At 42.0% G+C, this 23,671-nt stretch overlaps 1 protein-coding gene across 10 annotated transcripts in view; it reads left to right on the top strand.

Annotated features, from left to right (window-relative positions):
- The window catches only part of PRRC2C (proline rich coiled-coil 2C), a 97,159-nt gene that overhangs the window by 57,581 nt on the left and 15,907 nt on the right, over positions 1–23,671 (top strand). For 8 of the 10 annotated variants that reach the window (XM_054979390.1, XM_054979389.1, XM_054979396.1 and 5 more), the window contains exons 19-25: positions 8,769–9,120; positions 9,521–9,606; positions 11,001–11,186; positions 11,860–12,111; positions 16,391–16,480; positions 19,321–19,422; positions 22,109–22,328. In XM_054979390.1, coding sequence (XP_054835365.1) covers positions 8,769–9,120; positions 9,521–9,606; positions 11,001–11,186; positions 11,860–12,111; positions 16,391–16,480; positions 19,321–19,422; positions 22,109–22,328 — 1,288 coding nt within the window. Of the gene's footprint in view, positions 1–8,768; positions 9,121–9,520; positions 9,607–11,000; positions 11,187–11,859; positions 12,112–16,390; positions 16,481–19,320; positions 19,423–19,464; positions 19,552–22,108; positions 22,329–23,671 lie in introns of all 10 variants that reach the window. The other 2 variants (XM_054979388.1, XM_054979394.1) reach the window with 2 other exon arrangements.

The raw sequence follows: 23,671 nt of genomic DNA, 5'->3' as shown, positions 1-23,671 counted from the left end.
AACTGTTTGGAGAAGCTCTAGACAGATATCTGGTGGAGAATGCAGAAAAGAAAAGGGTTCTCCCATCTAAGAAAAGGGATTTTAAAACTAAGGATCGACATTCCTTTCGTGACCCTAAACGTTCCTTCAGACAGAGCACATCGAGATCTTACAAGAGTAAATGGCAAAGCAGACCCAGGAATGACAACAGATCCTTTGCCTTTCGTAAAACCAGTCAACAGCCCAAGGGACAGAAGAAGACTCATCAAGCATGACTATGGCCGATCCCCAGTCATATTAATCGGGGGTCGGCTACAGGAATTCTCGAACCAGTGGCAAGCATCAATTACGGACAGGTGGGCCTTGGAGACGGTATCCAAGGGCTACTTACTGGAATTTCAGAACAAACCCCCAAACCGTGTTCTCCACATAAAAAAGAACTCCATAAACTCAAAACACGTACAGATCACCGAGGCGATTCAACACCTTTTGACTATAAGGGCCATAGAGCCAGTACCGACACCTTACTGGAACAAAGGTGTGTACTCAGTATTCTTCATTGTACCGAAGAAAAATGGGGGCATCAGAGCAATTTTGGATCTGCGCTGGCTAAATCAGTTCATCACTTCACGAAAGTTCAAGATGGAGACACTGAGGTCTATCACGGGAGCGATACAGAAAGGGGACTTTCTGGCCTCCATAGATCTCTCAGAGGCCTATCTACATATCCCAATCAGGGAAACACACAGGAGGTTCCTCCGCTTCGCATACAATGGGGAACACTTTCAGTACAAGGCACTGCCCTTCGGACTCAAGTCTTCACCCAGAGTTTTTACGAAGGTACTAGTCACCCTGATGGCTTCTCTCAGATTGCAGGGAATTGCTCTTTTTCCGTACCTCGACGACATCCTGATAAAAGCCCCCACCTCAGGGGAGGGGATGATGGCAATCCAAACGACCATTCACTGCCTGGAAAGCCACGGCTTCGTGATCAACAGGGAGAAAAGCAGCTTGGTACCGACACAGAGAATAAATCACTTAGGAGTGACGATAGATACGATCAGGGACAGGACTTTTGTTTCAGAAGAGAGACAATTGAAGATCAGATCGCTGATAAGAGCAATTCAGAAAGACACAAAAGTGGAAGTCATGCTGCTAGCCAAGGCACTTGGGATGATGGTATCCTGCCAGGACAACCTGACGTGGTCCAGGTTTCACACCCGCCCTTTACAGAGTCTGTTGCGACCCTTTCAACGGATCATAGCAAACAAGGGACACAGACGTGTAAGGATCCCAGATTCCCTGAAGGAGGAACTGAACTGGTGGCTGACGCTGGACAGATTCAAAGAGGGGGCCCCCTTGAGGGAACCAGTAAGGATAGTAATGACTACAGACGCAAGTCAAAAAGGATGGGGAGCACACGTAAAGGGAATCATGGCCCAAGGTGTATGGCTACCACAGGAAAAGGAAAACAGCATAAACTGGCTGGAACTAAGAGCCATCAAGAAAGGCTTAGTAGAACTCAAAGAGGTACTGTCCGGTCATCACGTATTAATACAAACAGACAACACAACTGCAAAGGCATACGTGAACAGACAGGGTGGAAACAGATACAAAAAGCTGAACCAGGAGGCAAGGGAGATCATGCAGTGGGCGGAGCAGAACGTCAGATCAGTCAAGGCGATACATGTAGCCGGAGTACGGAATACAATTGCGGACTGGCTGAGCAGAAACAGAGTGGACCAGGCAGAGTGGAAGCTGAACCGCAATGTCTTTCTACAGGTGTGTCAGAGATTTGGGGAACCAGAATTAGACTTGTTCGCCACGGCAAGGAACACGCAACTGCCGAAGTTCTTCACCAGGTGGAAGGAACAGGAAGCGATCGGCATGGATGCACTAAACGAAACTTGGCCACGTGCGCTACTCTATGCATTTCCTCCAATAAAGACCCTGGACAGAGTACTGCAAAGGATATTACAGCAACGAGCAGAGGTAATATTAATTGCTCCATTCTGGCCGAGGAGGGCCTGGTTTCAGGAACTGAGACGGCTCTCCAGAGAGGATCCATGGACTCTACCGCAACAGGTGAACCTCCTGTCCCAAGGAGAGATACTGCACCCAGATCCGGTGTCCCTGAAACTGACAGCCTGGAGATTGAGCGGGAACAACTTTCAAGGCTAGGGTACACGAGCAGAGTGATAGCTACTATGTTAGCGTCAAGGAAGGACTCTACTAATAAGAGCTATAGTAAAACTTGGCAAACTTTCCACAACTGGTGTAGGGAAAGAGACACTGACCCTTTACTCGCTTCGGTGAAAGAAATCCTTCTATTTCTCCAGGAGGGACTGGATAAGGGTCTTAGCACAAGTACCTTAAAGAGACAAACAGCAGCCATATCTGCGATCAGGGGTTCTAATGAGGGACTGTCGCTTACCAGACATCCACACATCAGGAGATTTCTGAGGGGAACCATGCTAATCAATCCTCCCCAGGTCCATAGGTTTCCCACGTGGAACCTGAATGTAGTACTAAGGGCACTTATGGGTGAACCTTTCGAACCTATGGCGACTTGTCCACTTAAGGAACTAACACTCAAGACCCTGTTCTTAGTGGGGGTTACCTCAGCTAGAAGGGTTTCAGAGATAGGGGCGTTGTCAATCAATTCAGAGCTTTGTGTTTTCCATAACGATAGAGTAGTACTCAGACCTGACCCCACCTTCATCCCGAAGGTCAATTCGATTTTCCATAGGGGGGAGGATATTGTTCTACCATCTTTCTGTAGTAACCCCAAGCATGATAAGGAAAGAGAATGGCATAAGCTAGATGTAAAACGGGCTCTAAGCTTCTACATAGATAGGACTAGGCCCATTCGCAAGGTGGAAACTTTGTTCATCTCCTTTCGGAAGCGTTCATTGGGGAACAGGGTGACAACTGCCACCTTGAGTAGGTGGGTTAGAGACTGTATTGTGTTGGCATACAAGGCTAGGCAGCTGACACCTCCAGAAGGTATTACAGCTCATTCTCTGAGAGGGGCTGCTACATCGGCGGCATATAGGGCGTTCCCATCCCTAGACATTATTTGTAGGGCAGCCACATGGAAGTCCGTGCATACCTTCACTAAACACTACAGGGTTGACAAAATGGCATCTGCTGAGGCGGCGTTCGGAAGGAGGGTGCTGCAGCATGCTCTGTGAACTAATTGGACCCGCCCTATGGGGTACTGCTAGACGTATATCCCATCAGTCAAGACTGACCCCCTCCCGGTCCACAGGAGAATGGAAGATTTAAATACACTTACCGTGAAGCTTCCTTTCTCTGTGGCCTGGGAGGGGGTCAGTCTACCCACCCGAGTTAGTGGTTATGAGTTATTGTTAATGGTTAAATGTTGTGTTAGTGTTTGAGTTATGTTTGCAGACAGCTGAAGAGTCGTGAGAAATGATTTGAGAGCAGCAGAGTTATTGGGCTTGGAAAACAACTGGCGTGCCAGGGAAGAGCCCTCCCCTAAGGGATCGTCTGATTCGACCGACCCTGAAACAGAGGAGGAGCTACTTCCCATCAGTCAAGACTGACCCCCTCCCAGGCCACAGAGAAAGGAAGCTTCACGGTAAGTGTATTTAAATCTTCCATTCCCGCCACTGTCGGATTCCCTATTGTGGAGGGATTAGACGAGGTGATTCTAAAGACTTGGGAGAAACCAGCTAAACTCCCTGCTACCTCCAAGAGGGTAGAAGCCATGTATAAGGTAAAACATGATACATAGCCCTCCCTCTTCAAGCATCCAGTTCCCTCTTCTCTAGTTACAGAGGAATTCCAGAAGCAGAGACAAGGCCCCCACTCTATTTCAGCTGATAAAGAAGGAAAGAAATTAGATTCCTATGGGAGAAGGCAATACTCAACCTCAGGTCTTAACTTACAAATCAGTAACTGCCAATTGATTATGAGTGGTTATCAATTATACCTGTGGGAGAAGCCTTCGGACTATGTCACTGCTTTCCCAGAAGACAAGAAAGCAATATTCGATCTGCTACAGACTGAGGCTATATAAGTGGCAAAGCAGCAAATGAATGCTGGCCATCACACAGCAGAAACTTTGGCAAAGGGTATGGCTGGTGCCATATTAATCTGACATCATTCGTGGCTCAGATCCACAGCTTTGCCACCTGAGACCAGAACTAGGGTCGACGAGATGCCCTTTGAAGGGCCAACCTTGTTTGCTGTGGCAAAAGAAAAATCGCCACACAACAAAATCTTTGGACATTGTGCAAGCCCAGTGGGCATACAAGCCCAAGTATTTTCCTACGCGTCAATGTTCTTGTCAAAGATATGACACGCCATACAGACAGTACCATCAACCACAGGGCCAGTTCCCACAATCTTACCAATCTTCTCAACAAACCAGAAGGAGGGGGCAATATAAGAAGAAACCTTCACAGCAGACATCTCAGCGAAAGGACAGTCAAGGGCCCCCAAAGCAGTTCTGACATGTTCCAGCTGCACCCAGCCTGAATCCATGTTTCACTGAGAGGCTGTCGGCCTACTGTTCTAAGTGGGAGTCAACAACAACTGACTCTTGGGTCTTATCCATTATTAAATATGGTTATGGGTTGGAGTTTGTGGCAACTCCTGATTGCATAATGCCTTCTTTGGCTGTGAACTGCACTTTACAGGAACTTGAGGCTGAAATTTCTTCATTGCTAGAAAAAGAGGTGATCCAAGAGATCCATGAGATTGATAGTAATCAAAGGGTTTTTCTCAAGGGTTTTCTTGGGCCCCAAAAAGGATGGTGGCCTGCGACCTATTCAATCTTAGAGGCCTTAATTGTTTTTTTCGGGTATCTAAATTTAAAATGGTAACCCTCTCTGCTATACTCCCCTTGTTGGACAAGGATGTTTGGTTTGCAGTATTGGACCTTAAAGATGCATACTTTCATATTGCAATCAGAAGGGACCACAGAAAGTACTTCAGTTTCAAATATCATGATAGAGTGTTCCAATACACTGCATTACCCTTTGGACTGCCTACCGCTCCAAGGGTATTCACCAAATGTATGGCACCAGTGGTGGCATATCTCAGAGCCCAAGGCTGTTCTATTTTTTTGTACCTTGATGACTGGTTGGTTACAGTTTCATCTAGGGAACAGCTAGTACAAGATGTAGCACTTCTGGTGGACACATGTCTCAGGCTAGGTTTGGTGATCAACTTTGCCAAGTCTAAGCTGGAACCCAGTAGAACAGTGGCCTGCATTGGTGCCGTTTTAGATGCCACACATGGTAGGGCTACTCTCCCATGTGAAAGGGTGAAGGTTATTCGATCCTTGGTTTCCATGTTTGCTAGGAACTGCTTTCAATCAGTATGGAGGATCCAGAAATTGCTAGGTCATATGGCTGCTATGACAGCAGTGGTGCCTTTTGTTTGTTTAAATATGCGATCACTGCAAAACTGGTTTGTTAGGAGATTTGATGCAAGAGTACACTCTCCTAGTCACAAGTTCTTTATCCCAAGACAAATTCTAAAATCTCCAAGTTGGTGGTCGGTGGAAGCTTATCTCCTTAAGGGAGTCCCCCTTTGGGGCCAGACGATGCGATAGAGCGGTGACTACTGATGCTTCCACTTATGGTTGGGGTGCTCACTGTGGGTGTTTGTACAGGACTGGTGGTCACTTAAAGAACAGTCTCTGCACATTAATGTCTTAGAACTGAGAGCCATCTGCTTTGCTTTTGTCTCTTGTTGCTCTTCTTCAGGGAAATGAAGTTCAAATACAGATGAACAACAGCACAGCAATGTATTATTTAAACAAGCAGGGCAGAACTGCATCACTGACTCTCTGTGCAGAAGCCGTGGCCATCTGAGAATGGGCTGTTGCCAACAGAGCTTCCGTGCATGCCATTCACACTGCTGATACAGACAGTGCCGAAGTAAATGTGCTAAGCAGACAACTGAACGCCAACCACAAGTGGTCTCTAAATAACCACTATCTGGAACCTGTGTTTGCCCAGTGGGGGGTACCAGAGGTAGATCTTTTTGCTACTGCATCCAACACAAAGGCACCTCTGTTTTGCTCTCTAGCAGGGAGCGACCCCAACACACTGGGGGATGCTTTTCAGCTCACATGGTCAGGCCGGATGTTCTACCTCTTCCCGCCATTCCCCCTAATTGCAAAGATATTGTGCAAGATTCAACAAGACAATAAGGACTGCATTCTAGTAACCCCTGTTTGGCCAAGCCAAATCTGGTTGCCAAAGTTACTAGATCTGTCCAAACGGACATATATTACACTACCGGTGGTCTCAGATATTCTAATATGGAAAGATCTGTTTCACCACGACCCAGAGAAATTGCACCTCACAGCCTAGTGTGTACTCCCCAATTCCTAGGCTTCTCTCAAGAGGTGCAGCATGTGCTCTTGAATGCCAAAAGACCTAGGAGATCCTATTCATCAAAGCAGACACGCTTTGTGTATTGGTCTGACAACAAAGGCATGTCGCCAGTTAAATGTTCACTACATGACATCTTAGATTATTTGTGTTTTTTGAAGTCCACAGGCCTGGCCACGACCTCTTCGAAGGTACACCTGGCAGCTATTTCAGTAGGCCATGAACACGTTGAAGGACATATAGTGTTTTCTCACCTGACTTCTAAAAAATTCCTGAAGGGGATGTTTAACCTTCATCCACCTGTCACACCACCTGTCCCCCCAATGGTCACTATCATTAGTGTTCTCACAACTTATGTTAAAACCTTTTGAGCCTTTGGCTACATGCCTCTTGGAGTTGCTGTCCTGGAAAGTGTGTTTCTTAGTAGCAATAACTTCTGCATGGAGAGTGAGTGAACTCTCTGCACTCAGGGTGGACCCTCCTTTCCTAAGAATCTATTCTGACAGTGTGCTGCTCAGGCCCAGTCTTCAATTCCTACCTAAAGTGGTGTCACATTCCATGTTTTGCAGGATATTGTCCTCCCTGTTTTCTACCCCTCTCCTGAGTCTGGAGCAGAGAGAGCATTGCGCTTCTTGGATTTAAAGTGGGCCTTATCTTTCTATTTGAATAGGACAAAGGAGTTTCACACACACACTTCTTTGTCTGTTTTGGGGGACTCTATAAAGGGAAATGGGCTTCAGCTCAAACTATATCACGGTGGATTGTATCAGCAATCCAGACTGCATACCAGCAGGCGGGGGTAGAATGCCTGCTGCGACTCAAAGCCCACTCTACCAGGGTGCAAGCATCATCATCTGCTTTTCTAAGAGGAGTACCAGTAGCTCGTATCTGTAGGGCTGCAACCTGATCCTCTTCGGAGACCTTTGCTAAACATTGTGCAGTGGATGTGGATGTTGCTGTGGCAATAGCAGTGTTGCATTCTTTATTTGTGTGAGGCACTTAGCCACTGAGGGGTTTATGTATATATATATGTGTGTATAGATGCTGTAAGAAGACTCTTACAAAATCGGAAAACCCAGTTTGTTGAGTCATGTTATTTGTCAGAGTTTACATATGTTATTAATCAAATGACCACAAAAAATGCTGGCATTGCCATTGTATAGTTTATTATACTTGCTGTTGCAGAACAGTAATATATTTGTACATGTTTAGTACTTCCATGTTTATTGTTGATGGTGAACAACCTAAAAAAAAAAAAAGAAGTTGCTGAACTGTTTATTTGTCTTTTGATGCTGAAGATGTCCTTCAGTGATACTTTTATGTTGTAAGCAAATAAAATTGAGAGATTCACCCCGCCTCTTTATTATATGTAGCTTGGTAATCTTCCCAGTGTGGGGATGCACAGAAGAACAAAGATGAAAACAGGGTTGTACATACCTGTAACTATTGTTCATCGAGTTCTTCTGTGCAGACACACACCCTTCCCTCCTGCCCTGGTGTGAACTCTGGTGGTAACTAGTTTGGGTTCACGGCAGCTCAGGAGAACTGAGAGAAGGGGGTCTGCTCCTCCTAGGTCACGTGATCCGTTTTAGGTGGGGAAAATGATTAATCTACGTGACAGGAGAAGCAGCCCCTAACGGAGCTCTAAAGAAGCTAATAAGTTTCTCTGTTGGCAGGCCTGTGTGTGCGCAGTCCCAGTGTGTGTCTGCACAGAAGAACTCAATGAACAATAGTTACAGGTATGTAGGACCCTGTTTTATTCATTATCACTGTTGTAAGAATCTCTGGAGACTTTTCAGTCAGAAAGGAGGGATGATGGTGTAAAACTTAGGGAAAACTGCATAGTGTTAAAATGATATTCATATTCACATAATTAACCATTCTGACATATTCCAGCCCTTGCCCTTTCCTAAAAATCATGTGGGCAAGGAGTGGGCCCAACCGTCTGTGTGCACAAGGAGTGTGGATCTCTGTTTTCTTCTCCAGCCATTTCTGACCCTGGGAAAGTTGGTTTGCTGGACCCAAGTGAAGTAACACTCACACAGCTTGCCGGACTGCAGCAAGATGGAGAAGGGGTTTAAGTTGCTCTGGAAGGGCAAAATTGAGCCTTTCTCCATTCCCATTTCAGTCCAATGACCTGCACAGCCCCAGGAATAAACTTTCTCAGAGCCAGAAAAGATTGCGACAGTCAGTGCCATCCGCTCATGGATCTGATTTTTACAAGCCTCCTGTCCCTACAGTTGTCGTAAACAAAGAAGTCCAGTGGGCAGAAGGCTGTAATAGAGTACCTTGGTTCCCTAAGATCAGAGATGATTATGAGCATACTTCTGAACAAGTTAAAATTACCAGCATTTAGCATTCAGAGTTTTCTATTCAGACAGCTTGCAGACTTTTAACCACCTCCTTTATTTTTAGGTTTGGACCAAAAAGAGTTCAAGTGAAAAAGGAAGGGGTCCAAATTCCAAACTACCACCGAGGTTTGCCAAAAAGCAACAACAAGCAACAGCTGCCGCTGCCGCTGCTGCCACTCTGCAGGTTCAAGCACAAACTCAAGTGCAACTCCCAATGCAGTGTGTGTCTCAGATTCCAAGTCCACAAGCATCGGTTCAGCCACAAGCACAGACAACATGTGCAGCAAGTAGTAATACAGATTATACAACAACAAGTAAAAATCTTCAAAACACGCCTACTCATAATACTGTTGGAAATGAATTATGGGATAATAAAGTGCCACCTACTGCGGTCCTTAATGACATCTCTAAAAAACGTAAGCAGAATTTTTTTTCACCTGGCTAAAGATGCAGAAAAAATGTGAACCCTGTGTGATCTTAACTTGGAATTTTATATCTGCATCAAAAGATCTGGATTTTTTTTTTAATCATGGAAAGCCATGAGGCTTTTTCTTGGATGCAAAGAAACTAGCATTTATTCCCAGAATTTCTTTAAGTATCCTATTTACAGAAGGATTTCTAGAGCAGTGGGATAGTAAATGAGTTTTCTGCCTCCCATTTGTGCACTATGTATGTGGCCCCTTTAAAGCTGGAAGGCTTAACAGTTTATTGCCTGTGAGTTATTCTGTGCATGTGTGGACAAATGCATAATTATTTTGCTGTGAGCATCTTTACTGTCAGATGTTCCAGTTCCATCCTGTTCTCTTGACTTTTCAGTGGGACCAATTAGTCCTCCTCAGCCTCCTTCGGTCAGTGCATGGAACAAGCCTTTGACATCATTTGGATCAGCTACATCTCCAGAGGTAAGAGGCAGATATAATAGAGCAAGAAGCATGGAAATATATTCAGACTTGTAGTTTGCAAGTGACTGGAAGTAAAATGAGGAAAAATATGTATCTTCAAGCAGGACTTTGAAGAGGTGGCATAGAATTATTCTAAATAAATATCCATAAGATAAGACAAACTTTAAATGGCTGAACTGAATGGCTGGATTTGGGGGGGGGGGTGAAGCAGCCACTGGCTTAACCTGCTATCCTCTCCTCACCCCCCTCCCCACCCCAGTACACAAGTTTGGAGAAATTGCATCTTATAATTGAATATAAAGCTTTCTGGTGACTGAAGTCACTTCTACCAGCAGAAGGGGTGTGTGTTTTGCTTATTCTCCCTCACTCATCAGAAGCTGACTGAGCTCCCTGAAATGATGTTCCCTATGGAACAGGGTACTCATGTGAACAGCATAGAAAGTGGTTGGGAGTCTTCAGTGGAAAGAATGAATTGGCAAAAACATATGCCTCCTTCTATAGGTAAAAAGCAACCTTAGGAACAAGTCCGTTACATTTCTAAAATAAATTGCTCCTCATCGCCCTCTCTGCCCCTGTGCTCAATTATCTCCTTGGTATATTGAGGAGCTACAATGGATGAAACGGGAGCTGAGACGGCTTGAGCAAGTGTGGAGACGGAATCATGATGAAGAAGCAAGAACATCTTATAGGATATGAGATGGCAGTGAAGGCGACCAAGTTCTATGCTGCTTCCATTGTATCCACAAGCTCACACCCGGCGCTGTACCTATGGTACTGTGTCTTGCCCTATATTTCCTGGAGGCTGCTCTAATGAGCAGAGAAACAACTTCTGGTGATCACTGGCCCCAGGGAGGTTCACCTTGCCTTAACCAGGGCCTGGGCTTTTTTGATCCTGACACCTACCTCATGGAACTCTCTGTCTGTGGAGGCCAACAAGATTTGTTATCATATCGCTGGGCCTGCAAGATGGAGAGGTTCCACCAAGCTTATGGGAGTTGAGGCAGACAAATCATCCAACAGCCCCTCCCAGTGGGGGAAATATGTGTTCAACCCTACAATTACTGCATTTTAACTACCCTACCCTGTGTGGTGCTGTCATGCAGGGTGCAATACGGGCTGCCTTTTATGTTTAATGCTGTGCTATATGATTGCTACCAATGTTTTTAATTGTTTTTATGTATTTATGTTGTAAATCTGCTCTGAGCCTGCTCGCAGGGAGAGCAGACTATACATTAATTAAAGAAAGACAGAAAAAAAGAAAGCTGATATGGAATTCCATTTTTCATGATCTTTACTTGCATTACCCATTTTATTATTAGAGTTACATTAAAGTACTTAATGAGGTGCTATAGATAGCATAAGTTTAAAAGTAAAATTCCTGGGATTCTTACTAGGGAACGACTGCTGGGCAAGAAAGTGGAATCGAACTGGGAATAGAAACTATTCAGTTTGGAGCTCCAGCCTCTAGTGGGAGCGACAATGAAGTTGGCCCAGTTTCAGAGAAACTGTCGGAGAAACTTCTTGAGCCAAAAGAGCAAAGGCAGAAGCAACCTCGGGCTGGACCTATAAAAGCACAAAAGGTAAGTGAAATTTTCCTGTCCCTGGGAGTAGCAGAAATATGTGCAGATGGCATTTTGATCCTGTCAAACAGGAAATGCAGTAAAAGCTCTTTCTACGTAACTTTAGGAAAAATAAATGATATACTGATAATGAGGAGAGGGACTGGGTATCACAGCACCTTTGTAGGATGCCCACAGTGGCCAAACAATTTTGCTGCTGCATATGGGCTAGGGAAACTTTACTTAGGGTATGTGCTGCAGCTTTGGGCTCAGTTCTGTACATGGAGCTAGAAAGTGCAATTTAATGAGAGGCATTTAGAAGGTGTCTGCATGTTCTTCTTGTTTATTTCCCCCATCCTGTTCTTTCAAGGAAGACACTGGATTTTGGTACAGTTGAAACATTTTCTTTCCTAGACTTAATTGAGCATAGATAGGATTTGTTCTGTAATGCTGGTAATAATTTAACACTAAAAAGTCCTTTCTTCTAGCTTCTAAATGCACTAAATCAGGGACACATGCCTGAATAACATGCTTGTTGAAACTGTGCTGTTTTACTACTAACTTAAGCAGTAACCCTACTACAGCCATGCTGCCACTTGATGAAGAAGGCTCTCCACTCCTCGTGCTTTGGGCCTAGATTGCAAAATTAGCATATACAATTTTTAAAACTGAAACGTTTAAATATGTTGCTCAGATTCCAGATTTGAGTCCTGTAGAAAACAAAGAATACAAGCCTGGTCCTATTGGGAAAGAGCGGTCCTTAAAGAATAAAAAGGTAAAAGAGGCTCAGCAAGGAGACTCTGAAGGACAAGAGAAATCCAGTCCAACTGCAATCAGAAGCCCAGACCCTGTTGCCTCCAAAGAAGTCAAGGCAGCCTCAGAACTTGGTACTGAAATTGGATCAATGATATCGGTGTCTGCTTCAGAGTTCGCAACAACCCAAAAGGTAGGAAATAAAGCATAGTGGCTCCTTAGGAAAGGCCAGCTCATCCATGCTGAATCCTGACAATTATAGTTTAATGTAGCTTTAAAGAAGGCGAGCATTTGATCAGTCTGGTGAATGCCCATAAGAACTGTCAGACTGTTCATGGAGAAGTCGAATTTACTGTTGTTCCTTCTGTATGGCTTTTGTCTCAGACACTCGCAGAACTCACTTCTAAAAGTAGAAATGAATAAGGCAGCTTATGCAGTTGGACTGTCTCAAGGACCATCTGTTTCTTTCGTAGTACCCCCACCATTAAGATCTTTTGAAGAGAACCATTTCTGCTCCCTCCCACTTTGTAGTTGCAAGGCAGGTCGTGACATGTGATGGGGTCTTTCAGTGATGGTGCTGTGTCTGATTCATCTGGCATCTTTGCTTTTATTTAGACACAAGGCAGAATACTTTTTTGTCATGTTTTTGGTGGTTTGCTGTCACTTTACTCTGAATAACATCCTATGATTTTTGTACTACTTTTGGTTATGGTAAACCCATTGAAATCTGCTTAAGATTTCATTCTTAACTGTAGTCTGCTGCTCTGCAATATTTGGATTTTTTTTTAAAAAAAAACTTTTATTGTAATGTTCACAAATTTTGTTTTTGAATCTCCTCATTCAGAGACAGTCCTTAGCCTCTATGCTCTGTTGTTGACCCTCCGGAGTAACTGGCTGGCCACTATGTGAGGACAAGATGTCAGACTAAGTAGACCACTAGTCTGGTCCAGCAGCGTTCTTCTTATGTTCTTAAATATACCCCAGGAATATGGCTTTAATGCAGAGCATTCCATTGGTTCTAAGAAGTGCATAAACAATATCATTCTCCTTTCTCTGACTCTCTTTCTGTCTATCCGTTACCCTTATCTTGCTCCACTTCTCCAGTCACCTTTTGAGGTGTTTTTTTAAAAAAAAACCACTATAACCCGCTTTTCTCTGATTGGGACTCAAAGTGTATTTTTTGCATCAGTCTCCACTCCTTTCCTTTCTTCTGATTAAAGTTCTGTGACAAAACCTTGTAAAAGAAATATCTGGATTTAATGTCAAAACAATACATTTAGCAACAGCAAGGATAATATTAGGAGATCTATCAGGTAAAAGGAGTGAAATTATCTTGTTGTGAGGTAAAAGTGAAATATCCAAAGATGTGTTAAAAATTGATTCTTCAGAGTCACATAGAAGGGACGTGCCAGTAAAATATACACCAATGTACCAGTCTTCCCTAAAGAACAGTCACACAAGTGCTCTGAAAAAGGGATCCTCAATAATGTACCTCTCATAACTGGTGGACTGCATGTTTAACTGAGACATTAAAAAATAACTGAAATAATTCGGGATGGTCAAATAAAAGGCATGGGATCTGATCTAGATGGGGAAATCCCCCCCAACCAAAAAAACAAAGAACAAACTGAACAAGCAAGGAAACGTACTCCATCCATCTCCTGGATACATTTTTTAATAAAGGAATTTATTAAGCCCCTTAATGAGAAGGAAGTTTTGAATCAACAATCTTAAACCAGGAAGACTTAAAAGAATCTACTTTTTACCAAAGCTAAATATACAGAATCACTTTAAAATACTTTAAAATAAAAATGAAAGGCCAACTCTGGCCTCTAAGGATAATTGACTCAGTTCAGCTTATAACTACACATTTAGGAACATTAGTTTACAAAGAAAACAAATTAAAGGAAGATCAGAAGATTCATTTATTACTTGAATCCAAATAGCTGCACCCAAAAGTGGAATAGGAATAATTTGCAAAGATGGCCTTGAGAATATAATGCCCCCCAATACCTTAAAAAAATAATATACCATTAGCACAAGGTCTAGCCTTCTTCAGCATGGCCCCAGGATTCAGATTGTGATGGGTAAAGTATCCTAAGTCTTTCACTTGTTGAATTTGAATTCCATCAGTGGACCTCTGATATTCAGGAGAGCTCCTTTTCTTATAAAATAGTAGTACTTTATATCTGCTGAGATAAATTTCTAAACCTTTAGAGTGGCAATAATTAGTAAAATTATTCAATAACCTCTGAAGCCTGATAATGTGGGAGCCGGACAATAAAATTGCGTCATCTGCATATAAAAGTGGAGTATTTTGATTAGCTAAACAAGGAGTTTGACAAGAGAAGACAAATAATTAAAATACAAATTTAACAAAAAAAGTGGCTAATAAGCATCTTGTTGAACTCCCTTGTCAGTAGGACAGCTTTAGATAAACGACCCTTGATGTTACAGCAAACCTGAGCACTCTGGCCAGAATGGAAGTTTTCATTCAGCCGCAATAATAGTCGATCCTTACTGGTTTTCCTTAATTTATTCCAAAGTCTGGTTCTAGGAATACTGCCTCTCCTCCGAGATCTGTAAGTCTTGCATAAAGAACACCTTGGGAGAGTGAGATGTATTTCTCAGCTAGATGGGAAAGAATCAATCAGTAGTCCAGAGTGGAGCATCCTCTTCTGAAACCAGTTTATTCCCTTCTTAAAACATTGGTAGACCCCCTCCCTTCCAACAAAACATTTAACAAGTAAGAAGAGTATAATTTCCCTAAACAAGAAAGCAGGCAAATTTGGTGGTAACTTGTCAGATGAGATAAAGTCCCTTTTTTAAATATAGGAACTATAATGGTCTGCTTCTAAGAATATGGAGTAAACCTAGAGGAGTTAGTCATACTAAAAACTGGAGCTAAGACTTCAGCCTGCCAACTCAGATTAACTTTAAATAAATCATTTGGAATTAAATCTGCACCTGGAGCTTTCCCAGAATGTGGACGAGAAATAAGTTGCACCACAACTATGGGTGCACCTGACCACCTGAGGGCACTCAGAAGAAACTCAGGAGCAACAGCTAACATTGTGTTTAGCTCCCTGGAGTCAGAAAAAGGAACTAAAGTGTTTTACCTACTCCATCAGTAGAATCCAGTAGGCAATATTATGATGAATCCTTTTTCTTGAGTTTACAGTTGACCAAAAAATAGATGCATCATTATTGTTAACTACCATAATCGTGTGTCTACAGTCCTTCCAAATAAATTGTTTACGATGATGTAACAAAGATTTATTGTATTTTTAAAAAAGGCTTATACCCCAGAGAGGATCATTTTTCTTTCTAAAATCCCAGGCCTTTTGTGAAAATTCAATCAAACCATGGGTTTTCAGCTGTCTTTGCACACTAGGTGCATTCTTTGCACACTAGGCTTTGCAAATACAGATTCAAAAACCTTAAGAATTTTAGAAAGAAAAAGTAAAGATTCTGTGGACGATGAACCTGAGAATAATCTATCCTTATATAAAGAAAACTGCCTGGAGTATTGCAAATTATGGACATACCTAAATTAAGTTTGTGAAGTAGATTAGGTTGAGAGTCTTGTGAGGAAAGACTGGGTGGGCACAGGTTCCCACAGCAAGCTTCCATGAAAGAGCAGGAATTTGAACCCCTTCATCTCAAGTCCTAGTCTGACACTCGAAGCACTGTACCATGCCAGCTAAAGCATGGATGATGCAAAGGTTGCAGTGGTGGTGATAGGAGGAGGAGAAAGCCAAACACTAGCAGCCTGCTTGTGCTGGGACTATACCCACAGTTTAAAGGGTAATAGGCACATTAGAGTGCAGTTGTCTTGGTATTTTCTTGACACAACAGCGGTTCCGCCTATATCAAAAAGAAACAGGGAGAAGGACCCTCAGTGCAGGAAGGGGGAGGGGAATCCTCACTATGAGAAGTGAAAGTATATATGAGAAGAGCCAGAAGGAAGAGAATCAGGAGCACATTTCCTCACAACTGAGTCAGCTGACCCCAAATATCAAAGTTCTCTTTCTATGCAATAAGATGTTACCAGGATGTCACCTGGGTCATAATTCAACTGTAAGCAACAATAGCGAGGAGCAGCCCTCCTATCATCTGAAGGCACGTGTGGAACGATGCCTTCAAGATGTGGCCTGCCTTGGGATTATAGTATTTATTAATAAGTTAAGTGTCTATTTTGAGGCTCTTTTTTTGGTGTTCAGTTAGTGGAGAGATACTGTATTCTTCCTACATTACTAGAACTTATCAAGGCAGGCAATATGGAACTTTAAAGCATTTATATTGTACATTCATACTTAACAGATTGTGCATGTTTTCAGTCATTTTCAAACTTTTGCAAAAGAATTGTCTTGGGTATAGTTGTGAAATGAGAATTGGTTAGGGTTAAAATTACTGTTCCTGCAGAAAATTTTGGTTACGTAAGTCAGCTTCAACTTTTTTCCCCTTTGCAGGAGTCTGTTACAGACTATACAACACCTTCCTCTCATTCCAGTACAGTGGCTACAAGCAGTGCAAAGATGGAAGAGGCTTTAGTGACAAATGTAAGCTTATCAGTGACTTCAGAGTATAACTTGTCCTTTCTTTTTGGATTTTAAGCTTAGCGTTTTAATATTTTAGCTTTCCATTGTGGCAACCTAGCTGCTAATTACACAGTAAATGGCACTCCGTAGTTCTTCTAGGGTGGGTGGAAGATTTCTCTCAAGAAGAAATGTGGTGAGTTCAATCCTGAAAATCATTTTTAGGAGATCTAATGAAAGTTTTTGAGGTACATGCCCGTCACAAATGATCAGAATCTGGGGAAGCTTTCAAGAGTTGTGGAAGAATAGAAAACATTTAAAAAGAACTCTGCACGCTAATGGAGTTGTTATAGTGATGCGTGTAATACCATATGTTAAGGAATCATACGTTGCTACAATCGCCGAGTCCCACAAACCTTTATCTAACTTGTAGAAAACTTGCATGATCAGATTTCTCCCTGACCAGCCACAGTTTTTGACCTAGTTCTCCATGTAAAATGAGCTTCAGAGATGAGGCAGCAATTTTGTTATGTGAACAGCACCCGCATTCTGAAGTCATGCAGGTCCAAAAGGGGTTACCACATGGTTGTTTTCAACATATCATTCAAGTCTGACTTTGATACAACAGTCTCTCTGATCCTGAACTCAGAATTACTGCTCTGTTATGTAACCTGAAATAAACAGTGTGTGTGTAGAGGAGGGAATACTTACTGTGTTCCCTATTCTGTAATCATCCTGATGTTTGCTTATAAATAGGTAAGATTAAGAGTTTAAAAAGACTAATTACAAACCATATTGGATAATTTACAGGCATTCTTGCATACAGTCTTGTTATAGTAATAGAACATATGCAAGGAGATACATCGCTGTCCTTTACACCCGTCCCAGGTTATCATTTTTATTTACTTCTTACCCTGTGTTCCTAGCAGTTGCCCCAGGGCAAGCTTGCAAGTGATAAAGTGCACTTTTTCATGTGGGGAGCACTCTTACTCTGTCATGTAGACCGCATTGTTCTGGTAACATAGGACCATGTACCTATCATGCTGGTTCAATTCAGGCACCCTTCAACCAGAGGGAAGAGCCTCTGCAGATTCATACACTTGTCTGTCCTCAGGTTTTTGCATTCTTTCCCCCTCCCTTCTATCTGTCTTGCAATAAACATGATTTTCTGTGGCGTTTGAATTGGGTGCTTCATGGTTACTGATAACCACAGTCTAAAGTAGTTTTCAGCTCTTGGTTAGCAGGAATGCCTGCATGATTCAGTATCGTGGTGAACTACAATTACCTCCAGCAATGGGAGGAATGGGGAAGGAGCATGTCAGCCAGCAGAGGTGCTTTTGATTACCAGATCATCTGATAGTTAGTACCATGACTTCTGAATTCAGCCATTCTGTCTCTTTCCAAGCTTTAAATGTTTACCTGTTGTTTGTGTCTACAAGAAAGAGAACTCATGCACATGCAGCTTTCTTGTCTTCTAAGGGCTGGAAAAAGTGAGAACAGCAGTGCTAGAAGGAGTACTGGGTGTATAATAGGCCCTAAATCAATTTGCAGGGCTGGCATATGTGTATTACACCTATTCTGGAAATCAGCATATTTATTAATAAGCATCATGTTTTGGACAAATGGCACAGTTCTCCTGCAAATGGTTCCTTGCCACCTGGTGTTTTAATCTTCTACTGTGATATGTGAATGCATAAATTTGAATAGCTTTTTAAACAAATTGTGGCTGCCAAATAGGATTAAAGCAACTTAAAACATCAAACAGCAAAATATCAGTTGCAGTGATTGTGTGCAAGGATTTTCAGTAATGTGCCTTTTTTATTTTTGACAAAGTCTGAAGAGGCTTTGTGGATTTGCCTGTTAGGTCATTGTCCACTGCAACTGGTAGAAGTTGGTATATGACAGCATAAAGTATCCCTTTAATATGAGAGCCTGGTGCAGCTGGCTTTTGCATTATGGATCCATTTCTGTTTTAACCATGGTGGTGTGTTTTGTAAGAGAACAGGAGTGGAGCAACTTTAAGAGGATTTCCAGTTGCTACATAGTTTTCTGTGAAGGACTTGGTGCTATTTAATATTCTTTGCTCAGTTTTTGTTACAAGTGTTCCTAGATGTGTCTTCTCCTTCTGATCATAATGGCTTGAAAGGTTTTTAATTTTGTTAGAGGTCGATTGCATCCAGGATGGAGCACCTTGTAATTCTTGGGTGCTGGTGATTTTCATGTGCTGCATTTTTGAGATGGATTCACCCATAGAGGGTGTGGTCTAAAAATCTTCAGTCTTTTTAACTAGTTTCATCCCATTCTGTGACAGCATCACATACGGGTGATTGTAAGATCAGTGGCAATGACCAGGAATAAGAGAGCATCACTGTTTCAGATTGTCTTTTATTTGGTTCTGTGAGAAAATCTATTCATTTGGATTTAAGAAGAGCATAAATTCCATTGAGGGCATCTGGTCACATTCAGGTCCTTCCTCCTAAGCTTGGATTTACAGAACCTAACTAAAGAGGTGTAAAATAGAATGTGAGAAATGTTCTTGCCATAGCTAAGAGCACAAAGAAAAAGCCTGTTTATGGCACTCTTGAAGGAGAATGTTGAGGCCTGTCATACATTTTGGACCAGGCTACAGGAAACAGTCCTGTGCTTATTTTTTGGAATTAAATCTATAGACATTATTCCACAACCACAAATGAGATAGGCTCTTCCCCAGTCAGATTTTCCATCCTATATGTCAAAGCATCCCTGCTGAATGCTCAAACCTGGAAGACTTGCAGTAGTTCAGCAGTATTGCTTGAGCTCTTGCTTTTGATGGGGCTTGTGTCATAGACTTAGCTAGAATGTGATATGTGTTGCCTGCCTTTCAGGTGCCCCTGCCCCACACCCTTCCCCTCCCTAGGAGGGAGACTCTACAACAGAGCTCCAGCCTAACTCCAGTTTCTCCCGCTACCGTCGACCTCACCCTCAAGGTATGTACCACATCCCTCTAAGGGTTGTTTTCTTGCATGCAGGGGGAAGAATTAAAAGAGATCTTGCTGATGGACTTCAGTGGAAAGACCAATAAGGCAGCTTTAAAAGCAGCTTTCTACAATAAGAGGGTAAACATTTTAATTATCATCCCCACTTAGTAACGAAAACTAACGTCAAGCAACTGACTTTTGCCACCCAAATCCCTAGATATATAAGTCAGCATCAGGTAGGATTTATGTATGTTGAAAATAAGAGGTCTTTTTCTTGCCCCATAGTGAACATCTGGAAAGCAGGCTGTTTATAAATAGGAGGTTCCAGAAGATATTCTGTAAAGTAGGTTGTGCGTTGATTTGGCAGTATGTAACTTATTGGCTGGCTGTTAAAACAGACATCAAATAGGGGATCGGCAGTAAGTAAGGATGTTTTCTGATAGATTGCTGTGTTATTCCAGTGGTTGCTGGTGTTATCTTCTCCTTGGTTGGTGTTAGACCTGTGGTAGACAAGTAGCCTTCAAGAACATTTGTGTGGATTGGATTGTGCCTCTTCATCAGCCAATCTCTTACGGCCTTTGTGTAAGACTAATTCTTCATGTTGTAAATTAGCCAAATGAAAGAACTCTAGATTTCTATCCCAACTTTTTCAGTAAGGGCTCAGACACTGAACAATCGGCCTTGCAGCTTCCGTTTCAAAGAGGCATAATACTATGGCTTTAACAGCAGCAGATACAGTGAGCCATGTATATATAAGAAAGCGCACTTGGAGTGTCTGCGGGCAGTTTTTTGCAGTCTAGTTGTCCATCAGAATGGTTTTGTGGCAGATTAAAAGATTTCCTTGTGCCCAGAGATCTTTGTGGAAGGTACAAAGGAGAGATTTAGAAATGAAAATTCAGGATTTCTGATTAGTTACTTAGTATGGTTGCTGCTTGATAGTTGATAAATGAATGGTTTTTGATGTGGGGTTTTGACATGGATATTTAGTTCATTCTACTCATCTTCACAGTTCATTGCATGTACATTCACAGGACTGTGCTTTTGCATAACTCACTTCACTGGGCTTCTGCACAAGAGGTTCCTAGTGCAACATTTCCCCTCTATTGACTGCTTGGGAGTGGGCTTGATATTTTGCAGTAACATGCTTTGTACATAACATATACAAGTAAGCCTCTTCATAGACTGAGATTAGAGAATGAAAATGCTAAAGTGATAAATGTCCTGACAGATATCAGCTCCTCAGCTCTGAAAACTACTTTTAAAGTAAATGTGTATAACTTTAATAAAACTTCTGCTTAGCATTTACCTTTTTCCTTGTATAACTGTGTGGTGATCTCAGGAACCATTTGAGTGCTTGATCAGGAAGCATGTGCTTGATTGGCTGTTGTGAAGGTAATGTTCCCATTCACCACAGAAAAACAGCGTTCGAAATCTACTGATTAGGCAGAAGCCCATGAAAACCTTTCATTTTATAATGGTTTATGGGAGAGTAGTATCCAAATGCATTGGCATGGATTCCAATCTCCTTTATTCCAATTTTTAGATTGGAGTCTGTTCGGTCTGCAGTGTAGATATTGTTCTTTCTCCGTAGAATCTTGAACACTTTGCATCTAGAGAAATGGTTTTGTTCAAGTTACAGAACAAAATCAGTTTTGAAAGTTAACTCTTAGTTCCATAGTCTATATATGGGAATATATGTCACAAGCATAACCTAATTTTTGCTGGCTCCAGTTCCAACAGGATGCTGGCTTGCAGCATGCCTTGTAGCTACAGAGCAGTTCCACTAGAAAACTGAGAGTTGCTCTTAAATGGATATAGATAAATGTAGAATCTTATTGATCAAATGTAGTTAACTGTTCCATAGTTTGAGATGTTGCAAGACATTCTAAAAGCTTGACTTACATGATGACCCTTCTAGAATCAGTAACTGGAGTTTTTGTAGTCATGCAGAGCAGGGGAAAATATGGGAATCAAATTACGGATCTTACATTACATAATGTGTTCAAAGCATGGGCAGTATTAACGAAGTAGGGACTTAACTGGATCCAGTGCTTAGCCTTGAAGATTTTAAACTATTCAAAGCCATACTTAGGACTAAAAAGCAAACAGAATGAACATTATACAGCTGTCTAAAATTAAATGTAGTTTCAGGTCTGAGCCTCAGTTGATTTCTAGCGTTCTTGTCCAAGAAAAATAAAAAACTCAAGCCTGTTTAATCTTTTATTTCTTTTGCTACCCTGCAAATTAATGTAATAAAGGTGGTATAAAACGCAAAAGATTATTTTCTCTTCTGCTCAGTATACAAAGTAGAATTGGGCCAAAAGCTATGAAAATTGTACATAGGTAGGTTTGTCATGTTCAGATCTGGAGCTGCATACTTGTATTGCGTGAACTGTCTCACTAACAACATTTAACCTGTTATACTCCTGAGTTATATTGCTAACGGTTGTTCTGGACAAACTATTTTTAATAATTTTATAGAAGGCACTAAAACTCATACTCAGGCCTTATCTTAACTGTACTTGTTTATTCTGGTTTGCAAATTTTGAGCAAATTCCATACTGAAAATTTCAAACCAATTTTCTTTTCTTGGAAGCTCAGTAGAGGAATGGATGCTGTCTAGAGTGAGTTGATATGAAAATGAGCGCAAAAGTCAAATGTACTCTGTCTTAAAGCGATACCTTTTTCTGAATAGATGGAATCTGCTCGCAAAGCATGGGAGAATTCACCAAATGTGGGGGAGAAAAATTCACCAGTTACCTCGACTGCACCTCCTATTGCTGGTGGCGGCAGTGGTGGCAGTGGAGGTGGAAGCAGCAGCAGTGGATCAACCAGTGGTACATACAGCTCTTTCTCGAGCGCATCAATGCCTCCTATTCCCGTGGCTTCTGTTACACCTACAACATCATTGTCAGGTATAAGTCTTTATACTGTGCCCTAAAAGTTATTTGGCTACTAATCTTGTTGAGTTTTTCTGTTTTCCTCTAATTAGCAGTGTGGTCCTTCACTACAAGCTGGAGACCTGTGAAAAATTGAAAGGGGAAACAGCTTGGAAATCCCACTCCCCTCCCCTCCCTCCCATCTCTGTCTCCAAGAGTCTATGCACTCAAGCTCATAGGGACTTGAGCAGCATAATCCCACCCAACTTTAAATATTCTTCAGTTCTTGTGAGACTGCTTTGGGTGGGTTATTTTCTTTCTGTGATTTTCCAATTTTGCTGCTTTTGCATGCAGCCAACACCCTTTCCTATTAGATATAGTGATTCTAAAAAGACTAATGTAAGTGTCTGTTCTGTCATTGCTGACAAGTATAGAAAGTATCGATTTTCAGAATCTTGAGAGTGGCAGGGGTTTTATAGACCGTGGAGTCATCACAAACACACTGTACAGTACAGGAAATTCAAAACTTGAGCTCTGCATTTGATACGCAGATGAAGTTTTATTACCTGAATACCATTGGTAAAGTCCATTTATTACAGGGGACTTTTTAAAAAATCAGATTAAACTTTTTACAGAAGCAATTAAAATAGGATCATGTCCACAAATTCAGTATGAACTGTAGAAAAGTTCAGGATTCTTAGACATGATAGAAACAATTAGTGTTTAATATTGCTGCATGTTGGTCCATGTTCTGTTTAATTTAAACAAAAGAAAGCATTGGTATAGCCAGAAGATGAGGGGGTGCTCTCTCATCTTTAATATCAGTTTAACACTCATGGAATCAAACATGCTATCAGAGGGTTGTGTGGCTTTTAATAATCAAGTTCCTATAGCTCATAAAACGTGAGTAATATTGCGAGGAGGGGAACAGTCTCATCAGCTGTGCGATGCTACAGAGAAAACAACAAAGAATACTTTGGCTATGAGTTTCTGTTACATACATCTTCAATAGTAGCTTTGTTTAGTGAATATTATTTATATATTTTTTTATATTTCAGTTTATATACCGCCCATCCCAGGGGCTATGGTCTTGAACTGTAAAGTATTGCTTACTGCTGGTACTGAAAGTCAGTTCAGAGATGGACATCTTGCTTGACTTTGAAAGAAACTTAGTCCTAGGCCAGTCTCTGGAGAAAGTAGTTCTCTAGCAGTGGAGTATCTGCCATGTGAATGTCAACACTTGCACCTGTCATACATACTTGTGACCAGGGCTTTTTTTGAGGGGGAACGCCCTGGAATGGCGTTCTAGCAGCTCTGGAATCTGCCCACGTGATTCCTTCCTCCTTCATCCCCGCAGCTGCAGAGGAGGCTAAGCTGCT

Source organism: Eublepharis macularius, chromosome 5 (assembly GCF_028583425.1).
Source record: "Eublepharis macularius isolate TG4126 chromosome 5, MPM_Emac_v1.0, whole genome shotgun sequence".
In the NCBI taxonomy this organism is placed as follows: domain Eukaryota; kingdom Metazoa; phylum Chordata; class Lepidosauria; order Squamata; family Eublepharidae; genus Eublepharis; species Eublepharis macularius.
This window is presented reverse-complemented; position numbering and strand designations above follow the sequence as displayed.